A 20,761-nucleotide genomic window follows, 5' to 3' on the forward strand; every position below is an offset into this window, starting at 1 on the left:
GCCCCTTCCTGCCCCGCCTACCTTGTTGTGCCTTAAGAAAGGTCATAGTTTTGGTTTCGCCCCGCCCCTTCAGGATCCTAGGGCGCTCAGTGGTTCTTCCCGCCCCCCTCCTGTTTAGGCCACGCCCACATCGGAGTATTTTTTTTGGAACGTTCACTGTCCGTCCCTTGGAGACCTTCTGACGCTCTCATTGGGTCCTTCACACAGCAACGCTTTCGGAAAGCGTCTGGTCTCGGCTGGGCCCCGCCCCTGAGGGAGTGTCTGGCATTCTCATTGGTTAAGGATACCTGCCCCGCCCCGCGCCTATTTTGCATACGTGATGACGCAGTGCCCCCTCGCAGACCCCCGGAGGCGGGAGGGAGCCGACCCCTATCCGGAACCCCGCCCCCTGCCCCGGCTTCGGCCGCGCGCGCGCGCGCCCCCGGCCCGGCAGTGAAGAGAGAGAGAGAGAGACGAGGGACGGAGTGAGCGCGGCGGGGCCGGGCCAGGGGCCGCCATGGAGGCCGAGCCAGGCCCGCCCCAGCTGTGGCTCAAGCGGCGCCGCTGCCTGCTCAGCCTCGACCGCCCGCGGGCGCTGCTGCTTTGGGGGCCCGCCTTGGACCCGGCCCAGGGCCCGGCCGCAGCCCCGACCGCCGGGCCCGGTGAGTGCGCGTGCGCGTGCGCGGGTGGGGGGGGGGAGGCGGAGGGCGCTCGGCCCCACCCCCGTGATGACCCCTCCTGACCCCTGGGGTCGTGACGCCTAGTGCTGAGCCCTACCTCCCCGGGCCTCAGTTTACCCCTTTGTTAGCTGCAGTGCCCTAACCCGGCAGTCGGCCTCGGCATTCTCCCCTGTGTAATGGGCTGCCGCGGGGGCCCCCAGGAGGCCGGCAGGCGCTCCCTCTTCTTCCCGGGGTCAGCCGGCCGGGCCCCTCCGCCAGCACTTATCGAACGCCTGCTGTGTGCCGGGGCCCCGTCGGCCGGGTCGGGTCCCCCCCGCCCCCCGGAACCCTCGGGGGGCAGCAGGCTTGCTTTGGGGGCTCGGGGTGTCCGGGAGAAGCGGGGCTTTCCAGCTTGGGGGCAGGGCCGGGGGGGGGACAGCCGAGGCCCGTCTCCCAGCTCGGGGGTCCTGGGAGCCGGGGGGGGTGGGGCTCGGCCCGGGGTCCCGACTCTGCCCCTTCCTTGACCTCGTTCCCCTGCGTCCCCGGCCTCTGGTTATGGAAGAACCCGGTCCCCAGTCTTTCAGGACCCTGGGCCCTGGCCAGCACGCGGCACATCCCGTTCCTCGGTCAGTCAGTCAATGAGCAGCGACTCCAGCCCCGGAGCCAGCTGAGAAGGGGAGGGGACAGGGCAGAGCCGGCCTGGCGCTGCGGGGCCCGGCTGGGGTGCTCAGGGCCCCGGGTTCTATCACAGCTGCCACGTCCCAGCCCAGTCTGCTGCAGGGACCTCGTCCCAGGCTCCAAAGGGCTGCTTTACGGCCGGTTTATAAATCAGAACAGCCGATAGTAAAGCCATAAATCCGGATGGCAGGACGTGGATTTGAATCCTGCCTCCCTCTTCCCAGCAGTGTGACCTGGGGCAAATTACTGGACCTTTCAGCCTCCAGTTTCTTCATCTGCAAAATGGGGATAAAATGAGCATCTCCCTGCCAGGGTAAGGAAGCGTCACATTCAGAGCCCATTGTAGACCCTGGGTGTAAGCTTGGAATTTATGACAAAGAGAACGAGCACCAGGCTCACATGCTAACAGACTTGGGAAGCGGATCATTGAGCCCTGTTTTGTAGATGAGGGAGAAGAGGCCTAGGTTCACATCCTTCCCCTGCCCTTCCCGGCTCACTGGCTCTGGGCAGGTGCTGAGCTACTCGGGGTCACAGCGGCTTCATCTGTTAAAGGAGCAGGGTGGACTGGATGCCCTGAGGCCCTTTCCCATCTCTGGCCTTTTACTTGGGCTGTGTCCAAGGAGGAGGAGGCTCCTAAGGCCCTTCCTCGGCCACCTCTTAGCCTTGTGATGGAGGACAGAGCACCTTGCTTCTTTTGATCTCACTTCCCTCCTCGGTCAGGTAAAGGTAATGATCCTCCCCAAAGATGCTGACCATCTGTCTATCCAAAGGCCAAATCCGAATGCCTTTCCTCCATTCTCCGGCTCCTTGATGTCTCTGCAGCCTCGGGTGCTGATCGTTCTCTCCTCCCCAGGTCTTCTAGAAATCTCTCTCTTTCCCTCTCCGGTCTCTCCTCCCTCTCCCCCATCCCCCTCTCTCCTCCCTCTTCCCTCCTCTTCCCCCTACCTGTCTGAGCGCTCCTTTGTCTCCTTTCCTGGATCCTTTAGGTCATGTCCTCTGCTTCTCTTCCTCTATCCTGCTTCACTGGGTGACCTTCTTGGCTCCCACGGGTGTAATGACCGTCTCTGCTGGCATTTTTCGGATCTCCCTCTCCTGCCCCAGCCTCTCTGCCCACCCCCAGTCTGGCCTTTCCATCTGGATAGCCCTGAGACATCTTCAAAGCAGTATGTCCAAAACTGAACTCACCCCCCACCCCCACCACCTAGCTCTTCCGTTACTGTGGCAGGCACTGCCGGTCACCCGGGCTTGCACCCTGGCGTCCTGGTTGACTCTTAGTCTGTCTCACCTTCCCCCGGCCCCAGTTCACACACACCTCCCATCCCATCTGTCAGTTTTCTCTTAGCAACATCTCGAATATCCTCCTGTCCTCTGACACTGCCTCTCCCCTGGTGGAGGCAGCACCCCATGCCTGATCTCCCTGCCACACATCTGGCCTCCTTCTGTCCCTTCTCCACTCACCTGTCCATACCATCTTCCTAAAGTGCAGCTCTGACCCTGTCACTCACACTGCCTGGTAAACGTGAGTGCTCCCTAGCACCTCTGGGTTCCCTTCACAGCTCTGCCACTTCCTACCTTTTCAGTCTTCAGACACCTCCCCTCCTGCCCTGACCTGTGATGCCAGCCGATCAGCCTCCGAATTCTTCCTTGAACAAGACTCTCCGTTTCTGGAATGGCTGTCCCCAGTGCCTGGAGCTCATTGCCACCTCACACCCTGGCCTCCTCCAAGTCCCAGCTAAAATCCTGTCTTTTTTAGAAAGCCTTTCCCAATTCTCCTGAATTCTAGTGTTTCCTTCTGTTGATTTTTGGTGTCCGGTCGTGTCCGACTCTTCTGTGACCCCATTTGGGGATGTCTTGGCAGAGATACTGGAGTGGTTTGCCATTTCCTTCTCCAGCTCATTTTACAGATGGGGAAACTGAGGCAAACAGGGTGCACTGGTTTGCCCAGGGTCACCCAGCTAGGAAGTGTCTGAGGCCAGATTTGAACTTCTGACTCGAGGCCTGACACCATCCACTCGGCCACCTGGCTGCCTCTCCTGTTGCGTATTTCCTACTTCTCCTGGCTCTGGCTTGTTTGTACATGTTTGTTTGCATGTTGTCTCTCCAGTTAGACTGGGAGCTCCTTGAGGGCAGAGACTGTCTTTTGCCTCTCTTTGTATCCCCAGCACTTAGCATGTGCCTGGTCCAAAGTAGACACTGAATGACTGTTTATTGGCTGACCTTATAGGATTGTTAGGACAAAAACAGGCTAATGCCTGTAAAGCGTGTTGAGACTGAAGTACAGTGTGAGAGTGAGGTATTATTTGAATCTGGTTTACAGTGTTTTACGTAGCCTTTGCCTGGCTTGGAAGCCAATGAAAGCAGGACAAATACAATGACAAGTACTCCGGGCCATTGCTTGGGAAGCTTTTTCCAGTGATTTCCCATGCAAGTGAAGGAATGGGTGCTGCTGATGACAGAAAAGAATGCCAGGGAGCAGAGCTCTGCCCTGCCTCTGTCCTCCTTGTCCTTCCCTGCTGCCATCAACGCACAGGCCAGGGAGGCAGAAGCTGTTCGTGGACCTCATAGCCGTGTTTTCTGAGCAGTCTCGCTTGCCCTTTGACGTGAGATCCCACAAAGAAAGGAGGTCTGAATGTCAGTAGGAAAGGACTGAGGTCATAAGGCATCTGAGTACCAGGTGAGAGGATGAAAACCACATGATGGGAGATGGCTGTAGGGAGCATAATATGCCACATCTGGTTTGAGTTGAGTTTGTGAATGAGAACATGCAGAACACCTTATATTTATGTGGTTTTTACCCCACCCCATGGTGATAAACACTCCCTAGAAGGGTCCACAGGAGCAGGTTTTGACAGGATATTGACAGAATATTTGCAAGGACTGCTCTCTGTAGGTGATAGTCTGGATTCCCTGCCCTGTGGCTCTTGCTGGAGGGTTCTGCAGATTACCCCAAAGGCTTCAGGTGGGCTTTCCTCTTTATTACAGCTCCACATGCCAGTAATTTGTTGGACTGGCCATTGGCAAACTAGATATCGATTGAGCTCTTTCTGCCCAGCTTGGTCAGTGGGTCTGGCATACCTTTGTAAATCAGTGTGTTTGTGAGAGGTGTAGAGCAGGTTAGCATCGTGGGCTCTCAGAGCTGGGTCTTTTCAGTGGCCTTGGAAAGGTGTGGTTTCTCTCGGGTGAGCAGGACTGAGGCCCGACCTGCCAGTGGGATCCCTAAGAAGTCTCTGGGTTGCCATTTCTCCCCCTGTTCCTTTCATAGGCCGTGATGGCAGCGCTTTTCCAACCTCAGAGCAGTCGGCACTTTATATTTGGAGGATCCAGCCTTAGTTTCCCTCAGAGCGGTACCTCTGTATTTCTGGCCTTGCTAATCCTGCCTTGGACCATGGGTTTGGGCCATATGTGGTGAATTCTGAGATCTGATTTCATTTTGTTCTGAACCATCCACATTCATTCTCTGGTAGAGCATTTGTGTTCTCCAGGGCGGTCCTCTGTGACACTGGAGGGCCCCATCGCAAGGAGAGGCATGAGGAGGTGTGAGTTGTGCTCAGAGCCTTGAGGACACTTGTCACAAACGTCTTCTGTGTGTATTCCATGGGGGATGACAGTAGTATTTTATTAACTGTAATTTATCTGTTTGGAATTCTGGACAAGGTCATGGTATCTTCAAAACGAATTGATTCTCTCATTTTCAAAAACTTTAGAGCAGGAAAGGGGCTGGCCTGTTGAAGTAAAGATGGAATGTCTGGGGTCTAGAGGCCTGAGTAGTAGCAGGGTTAAGATCCAGCACTCTTCCTGTAGGTGAGAAAAACCGTTTGCAGCAAGACTTGAAGTCTGAGAGCACAGACATAGCTGTGCTCACCTGCCTGGGGCGCTTTGGGCCACTAGCTTAATGTCCCTGCCTCCCTCTTGGCATGTATAAATCAGGAAGCATTCTAATCCTTCATCTCGGCTCGCCTTTAGCTCTAAATCCTGCGTCCTTGGTAGAGAGGAGTTCGCTCTGCTCCGGTGGGCCCTGAAGGCTTTCTAGTGCTCCTACCCAGGGCCGGGGCCAGGCCTGGAGTTGGCCTTTGCCTGACTGTTGTACCTGCCCTGGGGGCCTTCCTCTAGGAACCCGAAGGTGAGCACCTCCTCTGAAGGGGCTGCTCCTAACTGCTGTTTAATTTTTGCTCATTCTTGTTTGGCAGAATGTCTTTGACTGATTCCAGTCATTTCATCTGTTTATTTCTCTCTCCCATTTGAAGAAGATTTATTTAAAAGTCTTTATTACCTGTTATGAGCTTGGGATACAAAGACTGAAAAGAATACTGGCCTACGCACTCATAGTGTAATGGAGGAAGGACGGGTACCTGCTAGATAAGTCAGCAGGGTAGGAGGTGGCCCAGTGCAGAGGGAGAGAGGGGTGCTCCCTCACAGGGGAGGCAGGCCCCGAGGGGCTCTTCTGCGCCAGGAGTCCTTCTCCAGCATCTCTGCTTGAAGACATTGAAGACCTGGGGGTGCACTCTGGGCATGGGGCCCAGAGGGGAGATGGGTCGTGTGTGAGGAAGCCGGTCCTTCGAACCTGCAGAAAGGAGTTATAGAAGCCAACGGGAAGCAGCCACCGTTTGAGAGTCACGGCAGCAGAGGGGCTAATCACGCTTAATTGAACCACGTCAGCTACAGATGAATTCTGAAATGTTGAACTGCTGGATATTTGTCTTTGCAGACATATAAATGGCCTGGCCAGCTTAGCTCTTGTGACCACTGACACTCTTGAACAAGAAGTCAGCATGCTGTTGGGATGCCTTCTCTACATTTGTGTATTTTTTCTTCAAACAAGTACTAACAGTTTGCTTCCAATGTGGAGAATGTACTGTCCCAAGCTTCGGGGGTTTGTACAGCTGTTTTCAGAGATTCTTGTAGGGACCCGTAAATTTTCAGTTCTCACAAGGTGGTGTGATAAGGAGCGAGGTGTTTACTCCTTTCCTGGCCTGTGCTGTGGTCTGTGAGTGACCACAAGCACTCCTTTCTGTCCTGGAACTGTGAGGAAGGTTTCCTGTCCACAGCCACTACAAGCTCCACCGTGCCAGCGCTCCCCCTCACCCCAGGACCCCCCGTCCAGAACTGTGACCCAGATCCAAGCACGGGCAAAGCAAGAGATTCCTACCTCAGCACCAGCAGAGAGATCCCTGCAATCCCCCTCTGATCAGCCACTTGATTCCCCCCTCAGTCTGTGGGCCGGAAGCTCGGGAAGCAGCTGCCCACCCCAGGGCCATGCTCTTGGGGAATGGAGCTGAGACCCCACCTTCCTCTCTCAGCACTGCAGAAACAGACTTTTCCCACTGACCTTCTAAGTTGTCTTTGGCATTCGTGAATTGAGGAGTCTGGAAACCGCCACAGCTGCCTGCGATTCAGTCTTCTGAGGCCTGCTCCAGGTTCGCTGCGGCCTGCACGCCCATGCCGCTCTGCGCTCCGCTCCCAGCCCGGCGAGATATACCTTTCTGATCAATCATCCAGGTTGTCTTGGGCTGGAAATTTGTTTCACTCTGTCTTTTTGTGGGTTAAGCTGCCTTAGAATTTGTTGAGAGCCATTTTTATAGGTATTTGGAGGGTTTTGGGGGAGAGCTCAAGCAAGTTGCTGGTTTTGCTCCTCCCCAAGTTCTAACAGTTTGCCAAGTACTTTTCCAAGCCCCCGTGCATGCTTCAACACAGCTGTCAGAGCAATAGCTCTTTTCTCTGTTGTAAAAACTTTTGACAACTTTTGGGGTGACAGTGCACCCAGAGGTCCATCAGTCATGCTGGGACTTTTAACATTGCTCCTCGGCGGTCTCCTGGGCTCTGCCACATTCGGCCACCAAACTGATTCCCCCTCCTGAGGAGCTTGTGAGCCATCCAGGCCTCAGCACCTGATTGGAGGCCCTCTGGTGAGACCAGAGAGAGCCTGATCTGCTGGCTTGGGAGGGAGGCTTTCCCTTACAACAAACCAGTTTGCCGCTTTGCGTAATGCTGTGTGCTGATAGAGGCCTTTAAGATTTATGGATGACATCTGAGAGGCAGGTAGTGTGTGTGTTCTATGGCTGATGCTGCTGAGGCACCAATCAGGTAAGTGACGTGCCCAGCACATGTGGGGGCTGCCATCTGAACCCTGAGTCTCCTGACATTCAGAACAAAAGAAAGCGACTTCTCCATTGGTTCACCTACAGAAAGTCGGTTAGGGCTTTTCCTTCCTCTCGTGGCACTCTGCCAGGGCTGCGGACTGGCTCCAGTGTGGCTCAGCCCAGGGCTTCTCTAAAACATGCGGTTAGTGGGAGGAGCTGAATGCAAACTTGTGACAGGCACGTCCTGGCTGAGGAGTAGTTGCCGCTTCTGGTCCCCATCATAGTAGGCATTTTGTGGGCTGCCTGTAGGGGTCGGCTGGAACGCTGGGCCTGGAGACAGAAAGACCTGAGTTTGAGTCTGGCCTTGGCCTGAGCAGGTCACTTAACCTGTTTGCCTTCACCTACTGGAGAAGGAAATGGCAAACCACTCCAGTATCTTTGCCTAGAGAACCCCTGGACAGTACAGGCGTGCTGTGGTCCATGGGGCCACAAAGCATCAGACACAACCAAACAGCTGGATGCAACAAAGTTCCCCAGGGCTGCCCTGGGTTTTAGGGAAGGCTCCCTGTCACGTGTGCCACGTCTGTGCCATCATGGCATGTTTGGTAGTCAGTCTGTGTCTCTCTTGCTTTGTAGGAAAGAAGAAGAAAAAGTGGCTGTTTATTTCGTTCCTAGTAAGGGGATAATCTGGAGAAATGTGAAGACTGGGTGTTGGTTCTTTGGTTTAGGGAGTTTGGCCTTCAGCACCCTGGGCTGGAAGGTGGAAACACTTGGAGTAGAAGATCGAAGAAGAAAGGAGCTCAGGTCCTCTTGGGGCTGTTCTGGCTCAGCCTTGGATGAATGTGCCTCACCCCTTCAGGGGCTTGGGAGGCTAGCACTCCAGGTCCGGTCAGGTGAATGCTTTCACCAGACAGCCCCCGAGTCAGAACGGCCACATAGCACCCCTCAAAGGATCATGAAGGTGCTCGGGCTGGTCTTTGTGGAGCAGCGGGGGATGAAGTTTCCCCGGAGCCCATGGAGCTCTGCTGAGGTTACTCCTTTGCTCCAAAGCCTTTAAGCCTAAAACCCGGATCCATCAGCATGATGTTGAAGGCTGAGGTAGATCACACTCCCTGGGGCCCAGGAGGTGGCTCTGTAACCTTGAGCCAGCCTCTAGCTGGAGGGAGGGAGTTTACAGTTCCACGTTAGATTGAGTTGCCTTCCTTCAGATGATGCCCTCCAATGTCTGCTGAGAGAGAGTTTTGTTTAGTTGGACTTTGAGCTGTGCCAGTAACTTCTGGAACTTTCTGCTTCCAGTGTCGAAGCTTTGTGAACCAGGCCTTTCCGGGATTACTGTGATTAAAAACAAAACCACGTCCCACTTTGAAATTCAGTGTAGAACAGGAAATGAGAACGACTGGGTCCAGCCTGATTCCTTGTGCAGTGTGTACAGGCACACACATGTTCTTAGTAAGTCATTGTGGTTAGTTAAGAATGAAATAAAGACAAGATTTTTCCAAATAGCTGCTAAGTCATTAGCACAGAAATACTTATTCAGTCTTTCGGCCCAACTGTTTAATAAACAGAACTCTTTGGTATTTCTTTTGGCCTGGGGCATGAGATACTAAGGGTGCTTTCTGCTTTCCAGCCTTAGTTCCCATGTCCCCCTTCCTGCACTCCAACCACTGTGTGGCCCTCGTTTGGCTAGGAGAGATTTCCTGTCCTCCTTGTTCTGTCATCTGGCACTCTGCATTCTCCTGAGCCTTTCCTGACTTGATCTCTTTCCTTATCCCTGCCTCCTCTCTGGATCCTCTCTTCCTCTGCACCTCAGCTCATCCTCACCTCTTACTCCTTTGTGAAGCTTTCCCTAATTCTCTTGGTCCTCAGTCCTCCAGTAATTTGCGGGGTGGGAGGGGTCTGCCTAGTGCATAGTGGGCCCATCGTAAGACAGAATCTGATTAAATGTCAAGATGGTCTTTGTTAGTCCGGGGAAACCTATACAGCCTCCTCAGCACTAATCTTTTCAGATGAATAAAATAATGTCCATAGGATTACACATGCTGTATGTTATATTGAAATGGAATTAAAATATTCCTTAAAAAAAAGTTCAAAGACTTTGGAAGGCTAAAAGAAAGTACTCTATCATTGTGGGTTGAAGCTGTTGGCAAATAAGTCTTGGTACAGAAGATACAAGAGCCCCTGAAAGGAGGATGGAATTTGGATGGGAAAGAGATCATAAGATTGTGGACTGGGAGCTAGAGAGGAACTCCAAGGTCAGCTGGCCCGACTTCCTCATTTCACAGATCAGGAGTCGGAGTTCCAGGGAGAGTCAGATTGGCTTTCCAGAGGCCTCATGACCTCCTCCCCCTCATCTCAGTCACACGCAAATATGGTCAGACCCTCAATCTTGCCATCACCCACTATGTCCCACCTCCAGATGTTCAAGAATTCTAAAAATCTCCTTGTCTCGCCCTAATTTATTGGCATCCAGCCTCTCCCTCTGCCTTCCCTTACTGTCTACACTATGACCTCTGATCTCTTGACCCCTCTGTTCTCTCCCAGGCTGTCACCTGGGCACTGATCACTCTCTCCTCTTTTCCCCATCTTGCCCCTTTGGTGCATCAGGTCAACACTGTCTTTTCCTGAGCCGTTAACCTCCTTATCACTTTGCCGGTAAGCCTAGGATGACTCCTACCCTTTGCTGCCTTGGCTCCCTACATGTGTTGTTGAACAGAGGTGGGGAATGTCACACAAGTGTTCTCACCGGGTCCTCTGCAGACTGATGTTGCCCAGCCTCCTGGGCCCTCGCTGGCTGCTGCTCGACTATCCTATCATACCTCCCTCAACAGCTTGCTCTTCTACTCTCCACTGCAGCCCTTACAAACCTTCTCAGCCCTTCTCAGACCTCCCATGGCTCCCCCTGTCACTGCCCTCAGCTGAGAACGCTGCCTCCTGTTTTATAGAAGAACTGGAGGCCACATGTCGTGAGCCCCTTCTTCTTCATCTTCTGTCACCCAGGTGCCCTCTGCCTCTCTCCTGCTTCATCCCCATCTCACATGATGAGGGGGCCTGACTCTGGACCAAGGCTGACCCCTCTACCTGCTTGAGCGTCCCCTTCCATCCCATCTCCTCCAACAGACCCCCCCTCTGTCATCCTTCCTCTGTCACTTATTTTCAGTCTCTCCTTGCCTGCTGGCTCCTTCCCTCCTGCCTCCAGGCATGCCCTTACCTCCCTCATCCTCCCCAAAACCCTGGCTTGCTGCTTCCATCCCTGCTCACTATCACCCTATTTCTCCTCTGCTCTGTGTAACCAAACTCCTTGGAAATGTACCTACCGTCAGTGCCTCTGTTTCCTCTCCTCTCGCTCTCTGCTCTTCCTCTAAAGTACTTCACTTCACCAGCTCCCACGGATTTAATGACCCCCTCTGTGCTGATGACTCTCAGATGTACCCATCCTGCCCCAGCCTCTCTGCTGACCTCCAGTCTCTCATCTCCAGCTGCTTCTTGCACATCTCCAACTGGACATTTCCTGTGCTGGTCCCAGACAGCCCGCCCACTCCTTCCTGCCCTCAGGATCCCCCTGCCTCTCACTGCCCCAGCCCATTCTCTGCTTCCTAAAGCACAGGTGTCACCATGTAACACTGCCTGCTCCCATATCCTCATTCAGTAAGCTCCAGGGGCTCCTTATTACCCCAGAATGAAATGGAAAGTCCTCTGGGTAGCCTCTAAAGCCCTTTCTAAGCCGGCCTGTCCTTACTGGCAGACTCACATCATTCCTTCCCTCCTTCCCCCCACCCCCGTCCCCAGTGGTCTGTGATCCAGCCACTCCTGGTAGCGGTTCTGGTACCCAGCACCATCTCCTCTGACTCAGAGCATGTTCTCTGGCTGTCCTTCATGCTTGGAACACTCACACACTCACTCTCTCTCTCTCTCTCTCTCTCTCTCTCTCTCTCTCTCTCACTCTCACTCTCTCTCTCACTCTCTCACATTCTCTGTACCTCCTGGCTGCCCTGGTGTTTCTTTTTCAGGAGACCTTTCCCAGTCCTCCCTAATCTTAGTGCCTTCCTTCAGAGATTCCCCCCAATTTATCTTGTGTACTGCTTCTTCTATAGGCCATCCCCTGCGCCCCTCCCCCCGCAAGACTGGGAGCTCCTGGAGGGCAGGAAAGGTCCTTTGCCTTCCTTTGTATCCTCAGGGCTTATCACTGTGCCTGGTACATAGGTGCTTCAGTAAGTGGCCCACTGATTCTTCTTTATCTCTGCCTGTTTACACCTTTCTCTTTCGAGGTTCCACTCAAGCATCCCTTCTTCTTGAAGCTGATGCTGGCATTGTTTTTGAGAACCCAGGATCACTTCCACACTTGGAGGAGGGGGGGGCATTTTATACGTTGAAAAAAATATTTTCCAACTGTAAATAGCGGTAAAATAGATATGTTTGGTTTCATTGATCGTAGGATCACGGATCGAGAGCTGACAGAGATTGGAGAGGTGATCTAGGCTGTCCAGGCACCTCCCATGTTTCTGGTATTGTGCTAGGCAATGGAGATTCAGATACAAAAGTGAGACAGTCTCTAGCCCATGGGCATACAGCTAGACCGTGCCATAGGTGGTTCATGGAGCCTATGGGCACGCAGCTGTGCTGTGCCACAGGTACTCATGGGGCCAGTGGGCACACAGCTGGGCCTGGGCCATGCCACAGGTACTCATGGGGCCCATGGGCACACAGCTGGGCCGTGCCACAGATACTCATGGGGCCCATGGGCACACAGCTGGGCTGTGCCACAGGCAGTCATGGGGCCCAAACTTTCTTAACTCCTATCCAGGCCTTCCCTCTCCCTGCTGTCCATGTTTGTAGAAATACATTCATAGTTCTTTAGGTTTCATTGTCAGTTTTGCAATAAATTCTGTGGCCAAACATTGGTTATTTTTCATTTTTTACCTTTTGGAAACCATAAATTCAGTGTTGTGTGGCCATTATACTTTACAGAAAATGGAATACATTTGTCTGTCCTTCATTTGCATGCCTAGCAGTGCCAGAAGGTCCGCGTTCAGGGGATTTCCTGGAGGCACCTACTTGGGTAGCGTACAGCTGAGCTAAATCAGTCCGCTCTTCCTGGGTGGCAGGCCCAGGGTGGTAATCACCCTGCCTTCACTGAAACCTCTCCCGGTCAGAAGAGTGACTGCCGCGCTCTCTAAATGCGTCTGTGGCAGCCAGCAACAAAGCAGAAGTAACTTAAAGCGCGTTCCGCTTGGAGAAGGGGCACCCTGGCCCTTTTGCCAGGAGGCATGTCGATCGTTTTGTAAAAAGTTCCTGTGGTGTAGTTGGCAGTGGCCATACCTCGAAGGTGGAGGCTCATACCTGAGAACTCAGAGGAACAGGGAGGAGCAGGCAGCCGTCGTGGGCAGAGACGCACCGGATGAAGGTGCTGAGGATGGGCCACGGGGCTCTAGGTGATTGTGGCACTGGGGGCCAGATGGCCCGCAGAGCCACAGCCGTAGGCGGAAGGTTGTCGGGAAGGAGCAGCCACGTAGTGGCGACAACGAAAGCCATCATTGCTTTAGTGCTTTGCAGATATCTCCCTGTAATCCTTGAGTAGGTGCCATGATTATTCCCATTTTACAGATGCAGAAAGCAAGTCAGAGAGTGGTTAAGGGACTTGCCCAGGGCTGCGCAGCTAGTGAGCATCTGCTCGGGGTCTTTCTGCCTACAGGTCCCTACTGTACCCACTGAGCACCTTGGAAAACCAAGCATGACTTGGTGATGCAGCACTTTTACTCTTTAGTCTCTGGTTACCTTTGGTGTCTAAGCAGGATTGATGTGGAGGCTTATGCAGAAAGGCAGTTGAATGTCATTCTCATTAATACTAAGCTAGTTAAGGCCGGTATTAAGCATTTGCTATGTGCCAGGTACTGTGTAAGCACCAGGAATACAAATACAAGCAAAAAGAGGCAGAGCCTCTGCCCTCAAGCAGCTTGTACTCTCAGGGAGAAGACGGCTGGCAAAGGGAGCTGAGTATGGGGGGGGGGGACGGGACGTGCACGAAGCGGCTCCCCAAAAGGCCATTCCCCAAACATCTGGCCTGAGGAGATGTGATGCTGCTATTTACACTTAGATTTGTTGGAAGTACGGTAGAGGACAGTCAGCCCTGAAGAGAGTTGGAAACTTGAGATAGCCTGCCCGACTGGGTTGAGGACTTTGGCCCATTGCAAGAAGCAGCCAGAAGAAGCAGGGTATCATTGCCCCTTCCGGTATCACCAGAGCCTGGAGTCTGGGGCTCCTGCCTTGGTCTTGGCTTGTTCCTCAGCCCCCCAGTTTTCCTTGTGCATGTACCTTATCTTCCTGCGATTGGAGGGCGCAGTCACCAGCACTGCGTGATGCTCTCTTTGCCCTTCCAGAAAGTGGGACGTTTGAGTTTTGGTTTCTCTTCAGTTTCTGTGGGAGCCCCTGCCTTTCTGGGGCGCTCATTTTGGAATTTGCTGCTCTTTTCCCCCTTCTTGGGGAGCCTTATTGTAGAGCGGTTCTGCCAGTCTGTGCAGCTGTGCCTCTGGTCACTGAAAGGAGAGAAATGCATCTGCTCGGCCTTCGTGGTTTGCTTGCAAGACAGACCCATCCTTTTGATTTTAGGGGCCTCCCTGTTTCTCTCTTTCTTTTTCCTTGACTCTGCATCAGTTCAGAGAGGTTTTCCCAGAGTTCTTGTAATTCCTTCCTGCCTTTCCTTGGCATGAGGGTCCTTCCTCTAACAATGCAGACCTCGCTTTCTCTGGTCCCCTGGTAGCCCAATCATAGGCCATGTAATCTTCATCTTTATACTTAGATTTTATTCTGAACATAGTAGCAAATAAAATGAGCATTTCCATCTCCAAAATAGAACAGAAAGAGGAAATTATACATGTAACTGTGAAACTGTTCCATACTTACTGCTTGTCCTTTTAAGTGGGATAAACTCAACCTGTAACTTTCAAAGTTGTTGTACTTTTCTGTTATCCCATTATGCCAGAATTTGCTGAGCCATTTGCCCATCAGGCCGAATTCACTTTGTTGCCGGCTTTTTGCTGCGGTGGAAAATGGTGCTGGGACGACTTTGGTGTCTTCTTGCTTGCTCTCTTTGTCCTCTATGGGGGATGTACCCAGCAGGGGGATCTTGGGGGAATCATTCCTAACTGTTTTCCAGAACTGTTGAAATGATTCATGAGTCAGCTGTCTCCTGCCAGTCTTCTCCATCATTGATGGTTTAGACCTCTGTGACCTCTGCTGGTTTGCTGGGTGGGAGCAAGAGCCTCCGAGCTGCAGGACTGAGAACACTCTTTCCTGTTGATGATCCTTTTCAAAAATATTGGTTTGTCTCCTGGGCCGTTTCCTGGGAACATCTTGGATAGCAGACCTTTACTAGAGCGCGTTTGTTGAGAAGATTTGTTTCCTTCACTCATGGTAAGTTTCGGCTGTGATTCGATGGCATAGTTTCTGAGTGCACGCGCTGTAAGTACGGTGGCGAAGCAGATGCTGGTGCGATTCTCTAGTGTCATTTCCACTGATGAAACCATGTGTTTCGGCTAGTGAACCACTTGACAATGCAGAGGATTCTGGTTTGAAGAACTCTTGTTTTCTAGGTTTTCAGTAGCTGTGGTTATGTCTCCAAAAGGGCTTCTCCTCAGGACAGTGGCTGCAGGAGCTGGGCTGGGTTTCTTGGGCATGGGATCCTGGGCTGTCTCCCCAGTATCCATGCTGTAGTGACTTAACAGCCTGAGGGGGCATTGCAGTTCAGGCGAGGCTGGCCGGCCTGCCCTCTCGGTGACCCCGGTTGGTGGCGTTGAACATGGTGGGCCCCTTCTTCAGGGGCATCGTTCCTCAGGATGCTGGCCTTTGGGTGATGGGATGTGAGGCGTGAGGGAGAATTAAGATTTCAGGATTGAACCCAGGACCATAATAATGCCTTAGACAGAAATTGGGGTGTTTTAGAAAGAGGGAGGGTTTGGGAAAAAACGGTGCTGAATTCTGTTTTGGACATACTGACTTTAAGGTCTCCAAGAGGCCGGTCATGTGGGACGGAAGTTCGGGTAGAGGTTGGCACTGGCTGATTCCATTTCCGAGCCCTCTGGCTTTGTGGAGAGAGGGAAACAAGATTGGGCTTCCGATTCTGAGTCAGACGCTTACAGGCTTTATAGCCCCAGGCAAGTCATTTAAGCCGGTTCAGTTTTAGTTGTCCCAAGTATAAAATGGGATTAGTAATTGTACCTGCCCACTAGGTTGTCACTGGGAACAAGTTGAGATCATTTTTGTGAAGTGCTTTACAAACCCTTAAGCGATAGGTAAATAATGGCTCCACCCACTGCCACTCCTGGCCTCCTAGGGCAGAGAGATTGAAGGGGCAGACCCCTCAGGCTGGTGCAAGTGGTTTCACTTAATGTTTTGGCCATTGTAACGGCCTCTTTTTCCTCACCCCTCAGATTGTAAAAAGGGATTTGAAGGAAATTTGCCTTTGGCTTGGTTTGAAACAGGGGCACAGGAGCTCATCTTATCAAATACTTTGAGGGAGGTGAATTCTCTACCTTATTGCTTTTCAAATTTGACAGAGTGTTTAGAGCAGCTCTTTTTGCTAGTTGGTCAGCAGACATTCATTAAATTCTTATACTGTGTACCAGGCTCTGTGCTGAGTGCTGGGAATAGACACAGAAGCAGAAAGAAAGACAGACCCTACCCTCAGAGCTTATATTTTAATGGGGAGGGGGCAGAATATACACAAGGGAGCTGGAAAGGGGGATCCCTAGCATGGGAGCATAGTAAAGAAAGTCGGAAGTGCAGCCTGGAGAGGAGTGTGGTACCTCTGGCCTAGGGGACATCTGCGCTGGAGGGTGTAAATGGCAGGGTTGCAGCAGGCTCCCGAGGTCTGGGATACAGCCCCGAGAAAGGCCGGAGTGCAGCCTGGAGAGTAATGTGTTGTGAGCAATGATGAACGTGCAGAATCAGAGAAGCCTAGAATGCCGAGCCAGGAGGACACTAGACACAGTGACCATGGCCACAGATGTGGAAAGTCACCCCCACAGCCCCCCTACACACACACACACAGTCAGGAAATTCAAGAAGGCCCTCGAGAGGTCCCCAGCCCTGTGCAGAGGCATCCTACACTGTACCTCGCTCCGCAATCACTGAGAGTGCTCTGAATGCATCTGCTTTCTATTTTCTCTTTAAAAATGTTTGTGATCTATGGGATACGGGAAATTAGGCTAATGTGAAAACACAAAGTCTATCTGTAAGGACTGCGTAAAAGTTGACAGAGCTCTCAGATACTGTTAGTGGGGATGGTTCGCCTTAAAGGCAGTGATGGAAATGGGATCTGAACCCCTAAAAAGGAAAGACCATGTCTTTGGATTCTGGACCTCTAAAAGGAAAATCCCAATCCCTGGTGTTTGCCTGCGGCATCTGGCCCAATAGCTTACCTAATACTCCTTAATCGCATCTAGACCCCTTCTCTGTTACCTCCAGACCACCCCAGGCTACTTGCAGCTCCTAGATCCCATCTAGATCTTCCCACAGTCTTCTGTATAAAATATTAACCTTACCCTCCTCAAATGTGCAGATTCAGTACAAGTCTGGCTCACTTGTATTGGCCTCGCAGACTCACTAGGAGTCTGGCCCACTTCCGTTGGTGTACTTGGACCGAAAGAAGGCTCGAGTGGCCAAATTCTTTTGAGGCAGACCCCTGCCCTATACCCCCGCATTTTGGGATTCCAAGCACCCCATGGCCACAACAGCAGCATTGCAGGTCAGCACTTTGTTTTGTTCTTTTGACTTGCTGTAGGTTTTCAGTTGTTTTCCTTTTAGAATACATGGTGCACTGTAGCTTTGTGGAGTCAATCCCGTGTTTGGCGGGATGGCAGAGTGGTGGCCGGATGTCATGGGAGGATGTGAGAATTCACGCCATCACTATCCTACATACCTGCCCTCTTCTCTTCAGTGTCATTATTCAGTATCATTCCTTAAGACTGTGCCAAAGATTTCATGATGCGGGCACAGTCTTGATCTCACAGGCCCACCTGCTTTTGTCAGCTTCCCTGTTGTAAAGTGATCCATTTACCAGTGAGGATGACTAGAAGGGGTTAATGACTTGCCCAGGGTCACACAGCTAGTAAATATGAGGCAAGATTTGAATGTAACTCTTCTGACTCCAGGTCCTCAAGTTCTGTACCTTGAGCCATTGTGCCACCTGCATGAGAAATGGAACTTTGATTCTGTTGTTGCATTTCACAGTTTGGGGGGTAGTTTAGGAAGGTGAGTGAATTCTTAGGTTTCTTGATACACTTTACAGTGAGAGACTCAGTTCCTCCAAACTTCTAGCCCAGAATCAAGTAGTCCATGTTTATCGTTCCCTTGGCTTCTAGAGTAATTCTGTACTCAGAGCAGGGGCTTAATAAATGCTTGGCAATTATGTGAATTTGTGGGTTTAAACGTTATAAACATGCAGCTCCCAGAACATTAAAAAAACAGATTTCCCTATTGTCCAGCAACAGTAAATACCTTTGAGAGGAAACGCCCTGAGGTTTAAAGTTCTTTTCTAAACCTTGAGATACAGTTTTCTATTGGGCTCTCGATGACTTCTCTTCTAGCCTTCTCGGTTCTCTTAAAGGCACAAGAGCCCTTCCTTAGTCAGGACTCGTGCCCTTCGATTTATTCTTGGCTCCTCCTTTGCCCTCATTCCCTGGGTAAATCAATTCCAAGGATTCAAAATTTACAGCTGGCAGGCAGCCCTGTGGGGCAGGGGCAGGGAGACTGGAGTTCAAATTCCACCTCAGATACTTGGCAGCAGTGTGGCCCTGGGCAAGTCACTTAAACTTTGGGTGGTACGCATTTTGGGGTTTATACGGCACCTCGGAGCATGTGACTAGTACTAGAGGCCCTGGCTCAAAGGGCAGAGACGTCGTAGCCTCTCATAATTCCAACAACCGTGCATCCCTGCTTCCCACAGCGCCTCCAACGTTGGCTGTCCCGTCTTATCTCACCTCTGCCAATAAGCTGGACATGAAGGGAAACCTGGAGGCTGTGCTGATGTGCATTTCTCCTATGATTGGTTGATGTATTTGGAGTATTCTTTTAGGTGGTTTTTAGTAGTTTGTGATTCTTTTGAGAAATTGTTTGTTCCTATCCTTTGACCTCTTTGGGGAATGGGGTGTGTGTGTGTGTGTGTGTGTGTGTGTGTGTGTGTGTGTGTGTGTGTGTGTGTGTGTGTGTGTGTTTGTGTGTGTGTGTGTGTGAGAGAGAGAGAGAGAGAGAGATATTGGTTTGTGCCTTCACTTGACAGAAGACAAATACTATCGGAAGCGAGATTCCTAGCCAGGCCTCACTAGGCCCATCGAGCCCTGCTGCTCAAATCCTATTATTCTCAGGGCAGGGCATAGAAGGGAGGCAGTGAAATCCTGAAGACCGTCCCAGGATTCCTGGAGTTTGGAGAAGAAAAAGGGGCACCGGGGCCTGCCATTCTCCACAATTTCTTAGTATTTCCTGGAGCTGTTTGTCTGCCCTGTACTTAAGTTCCTTTACTCTCCTACCCTGAGATAGCAGGGGTCAGGGCCTAGAGAAGTAGGTTTGTTTAACTGACTGTATCTCTTGTAGTTCTGTGGACTTGACACTTTGTGTCAAACCTCTTGTCAGACCAGCTGAAACCAGACAGTCTTGAGTCTTCCTTTCTCTTATCTGCCCTCTGCCCTGAGCAGCGAGCTCAAAGAAGAAGGGAAGAGATTTGGGGAGAAATGGGAGGGCTTAGGGGTAAAGAAGAGCCTGAAAGGGCCTGGCAGAACAGGAGGGTGGAGGGGGGATGGGGATTGTCAGGGGAGGGGCTGATAATGGGGAATCCTAGGGACCGGGGGAACTGCAGGTGAGAGCTCTACTGTAGGCCCAGGTCAGTCCATCAAGCAGAGGACAGCAACATGGAGGGGGATGGTAATCTGCGAGTCACGTGGTGAAGGCATCCACCAGTTCTGGGCTGTGTTTGCCGTGGTAACCAGGGACTCTTCTGTCCCCTTTTACCAAAGCTCCCTGGAGGGATGGGGGAGGAGGGGCCTGTGGCGAAGGCTGCTCCTCATCTCAGGCAGGCCTCTTGTGCTTTTGTCTGTACCACAGTCCCAGGGGAGCTCAGGCTTCTCTTGGGGGTGTCCTGAGGGGTTGACTGCACTGGGAGACTTTTGCAGTGACTTACATTTCTGTGGTTTTATGATTTTTAGGTTTTATGATTTTAAAGGGGGGGGTCAGTCATAGAGGGTGCGGTAGGAATGGAAAGATGTGATTGGACTTGGCAAATGAATGAGTTGGGAAGGTGAGGAAGAAGCTGAAATCAGACGTGATTCTGAGGTTTTTGTCTGGGTGAGGGTCTCTTCTGACTCACTAAAAAGTCATGATTGTCCTAAGGCAGAAGTCTCATTGGGTCACCACAGCCCTAGCCCTGTGGGCTTTCAAGTCGTTCACAGCCTGCCTCTGACCTGCATTCCAGTCTCCTTACCTTACACTTCCCTCCAGGATGCCACAGTCTCGCACCACTGGGAGACGGCCACTCCATCTTCTGTCTCCGTGGCCCATTTCTGGACCTTTCCATTGGCCATCCCCCAAGCTTGGAAGGCTGGCCCTCTTCTCTTCCGCCCTGGTACCAAGGTGTCCGTATCAATGAACACGTTGTAAATGTTAGTAATCATAATAAGAAGTTGTGCCCAGGCCCTGCAGCCCTGGCATGTCCTCAGGACTCCTTCCTCTTGAGTCTCCTCTGAAAGTTCCATTTTCCCTCCTTGGGTTTCTCTAAATGGATGCCTTCTGAGCACGGAGCTTTTAAGATAGATTTTTGAAGAAGACCAATAATGTTTTTGCTTGAGCTCTCATTCCTAAATAATCAACTTCTCTATTAACCTTTAGACCAGAAGCTGTTTGTGCAGGGGCGACGTCTTGCCAACTCTTTGGAAATGTGTGCACTGTACGTGCTAAACTTCTCCAAACCAGGGCATTTTCTTCCTCCATCCTGCCAAGTAACAGAAGGCTGATTCTGGGGTCATCATGCTGTTAGCTGTCATGAAAATGGAAGTATAGTGTATGCCTTATTTTTGGCTTCCAATATCTTGTGAATGAAAACTAGAACGTTGGCTTTTTTCTCCTTTGAATGTGCTCGTCAGTTTCTCTCTTTAACATTGGCTTTTCTTACTATTTTTCTGCCTTCACAGATACCTGCTCTGTTCCTGTTTCTGAGATTATCACTGTAGAAGAAACAGAAATTGATGAGAAGCACTATCATAGTGGGAAATGGCAAAAGATGGCAAAGCCTTATGCTTTTACAGGTAAAACTGCGGCAGTCCTGGCCTCCTAGGGTACTGGGGCCTCCCCCGGCTTCTCTAACATATGTGCAGCCCCTGTTGAAGG

General features: G+C 51.7%; 1 protein-coding gene across 1 annotated transcript in view; it reads left to right on the top strand.

Annotated features, from left to right (window-relative positions):
* The first annotated feature begins 357 nt into the window (after positions 1–357).
* The window catches only part of CERK (ceramide kinase), a 58,228-nt gene continuing 37,824 nt past the window's right edge, over positions 358–20,761 (top strand). The window contains exons 1-2 of the mRNA XM_020977417.2: positions 358–641; positions 20,566–20,679. Coding sequence (XP_020833076.1) covers positions 497–641; positions 20,566–20,679 — 259 coding nt within the window. The 5' untranslated portion in view covers positions 358–496. The remainder of the gene's footprint in view (positions 642–20,565; positions 20,680–20,761) is intronic.

The sequence above is a fragment of the Phascolarctos cinereus genome, unplaced genomic scaffold, assembly GCF_003287225.1.
Source record: "Phascolarctos cinereus isolate Bilbo 61053 unplaced genomic scaffold, phaCin_HiC Scaffold_1;HRSCAF=81, whole genome shotgun sequence".
Lineage (NCBI taxonomy): Eukaryota > Metazoa > Chordata > Mammalia > Diprotodontia > Phascolarctidae > Phascolarctos > Phascolarctos cinereus.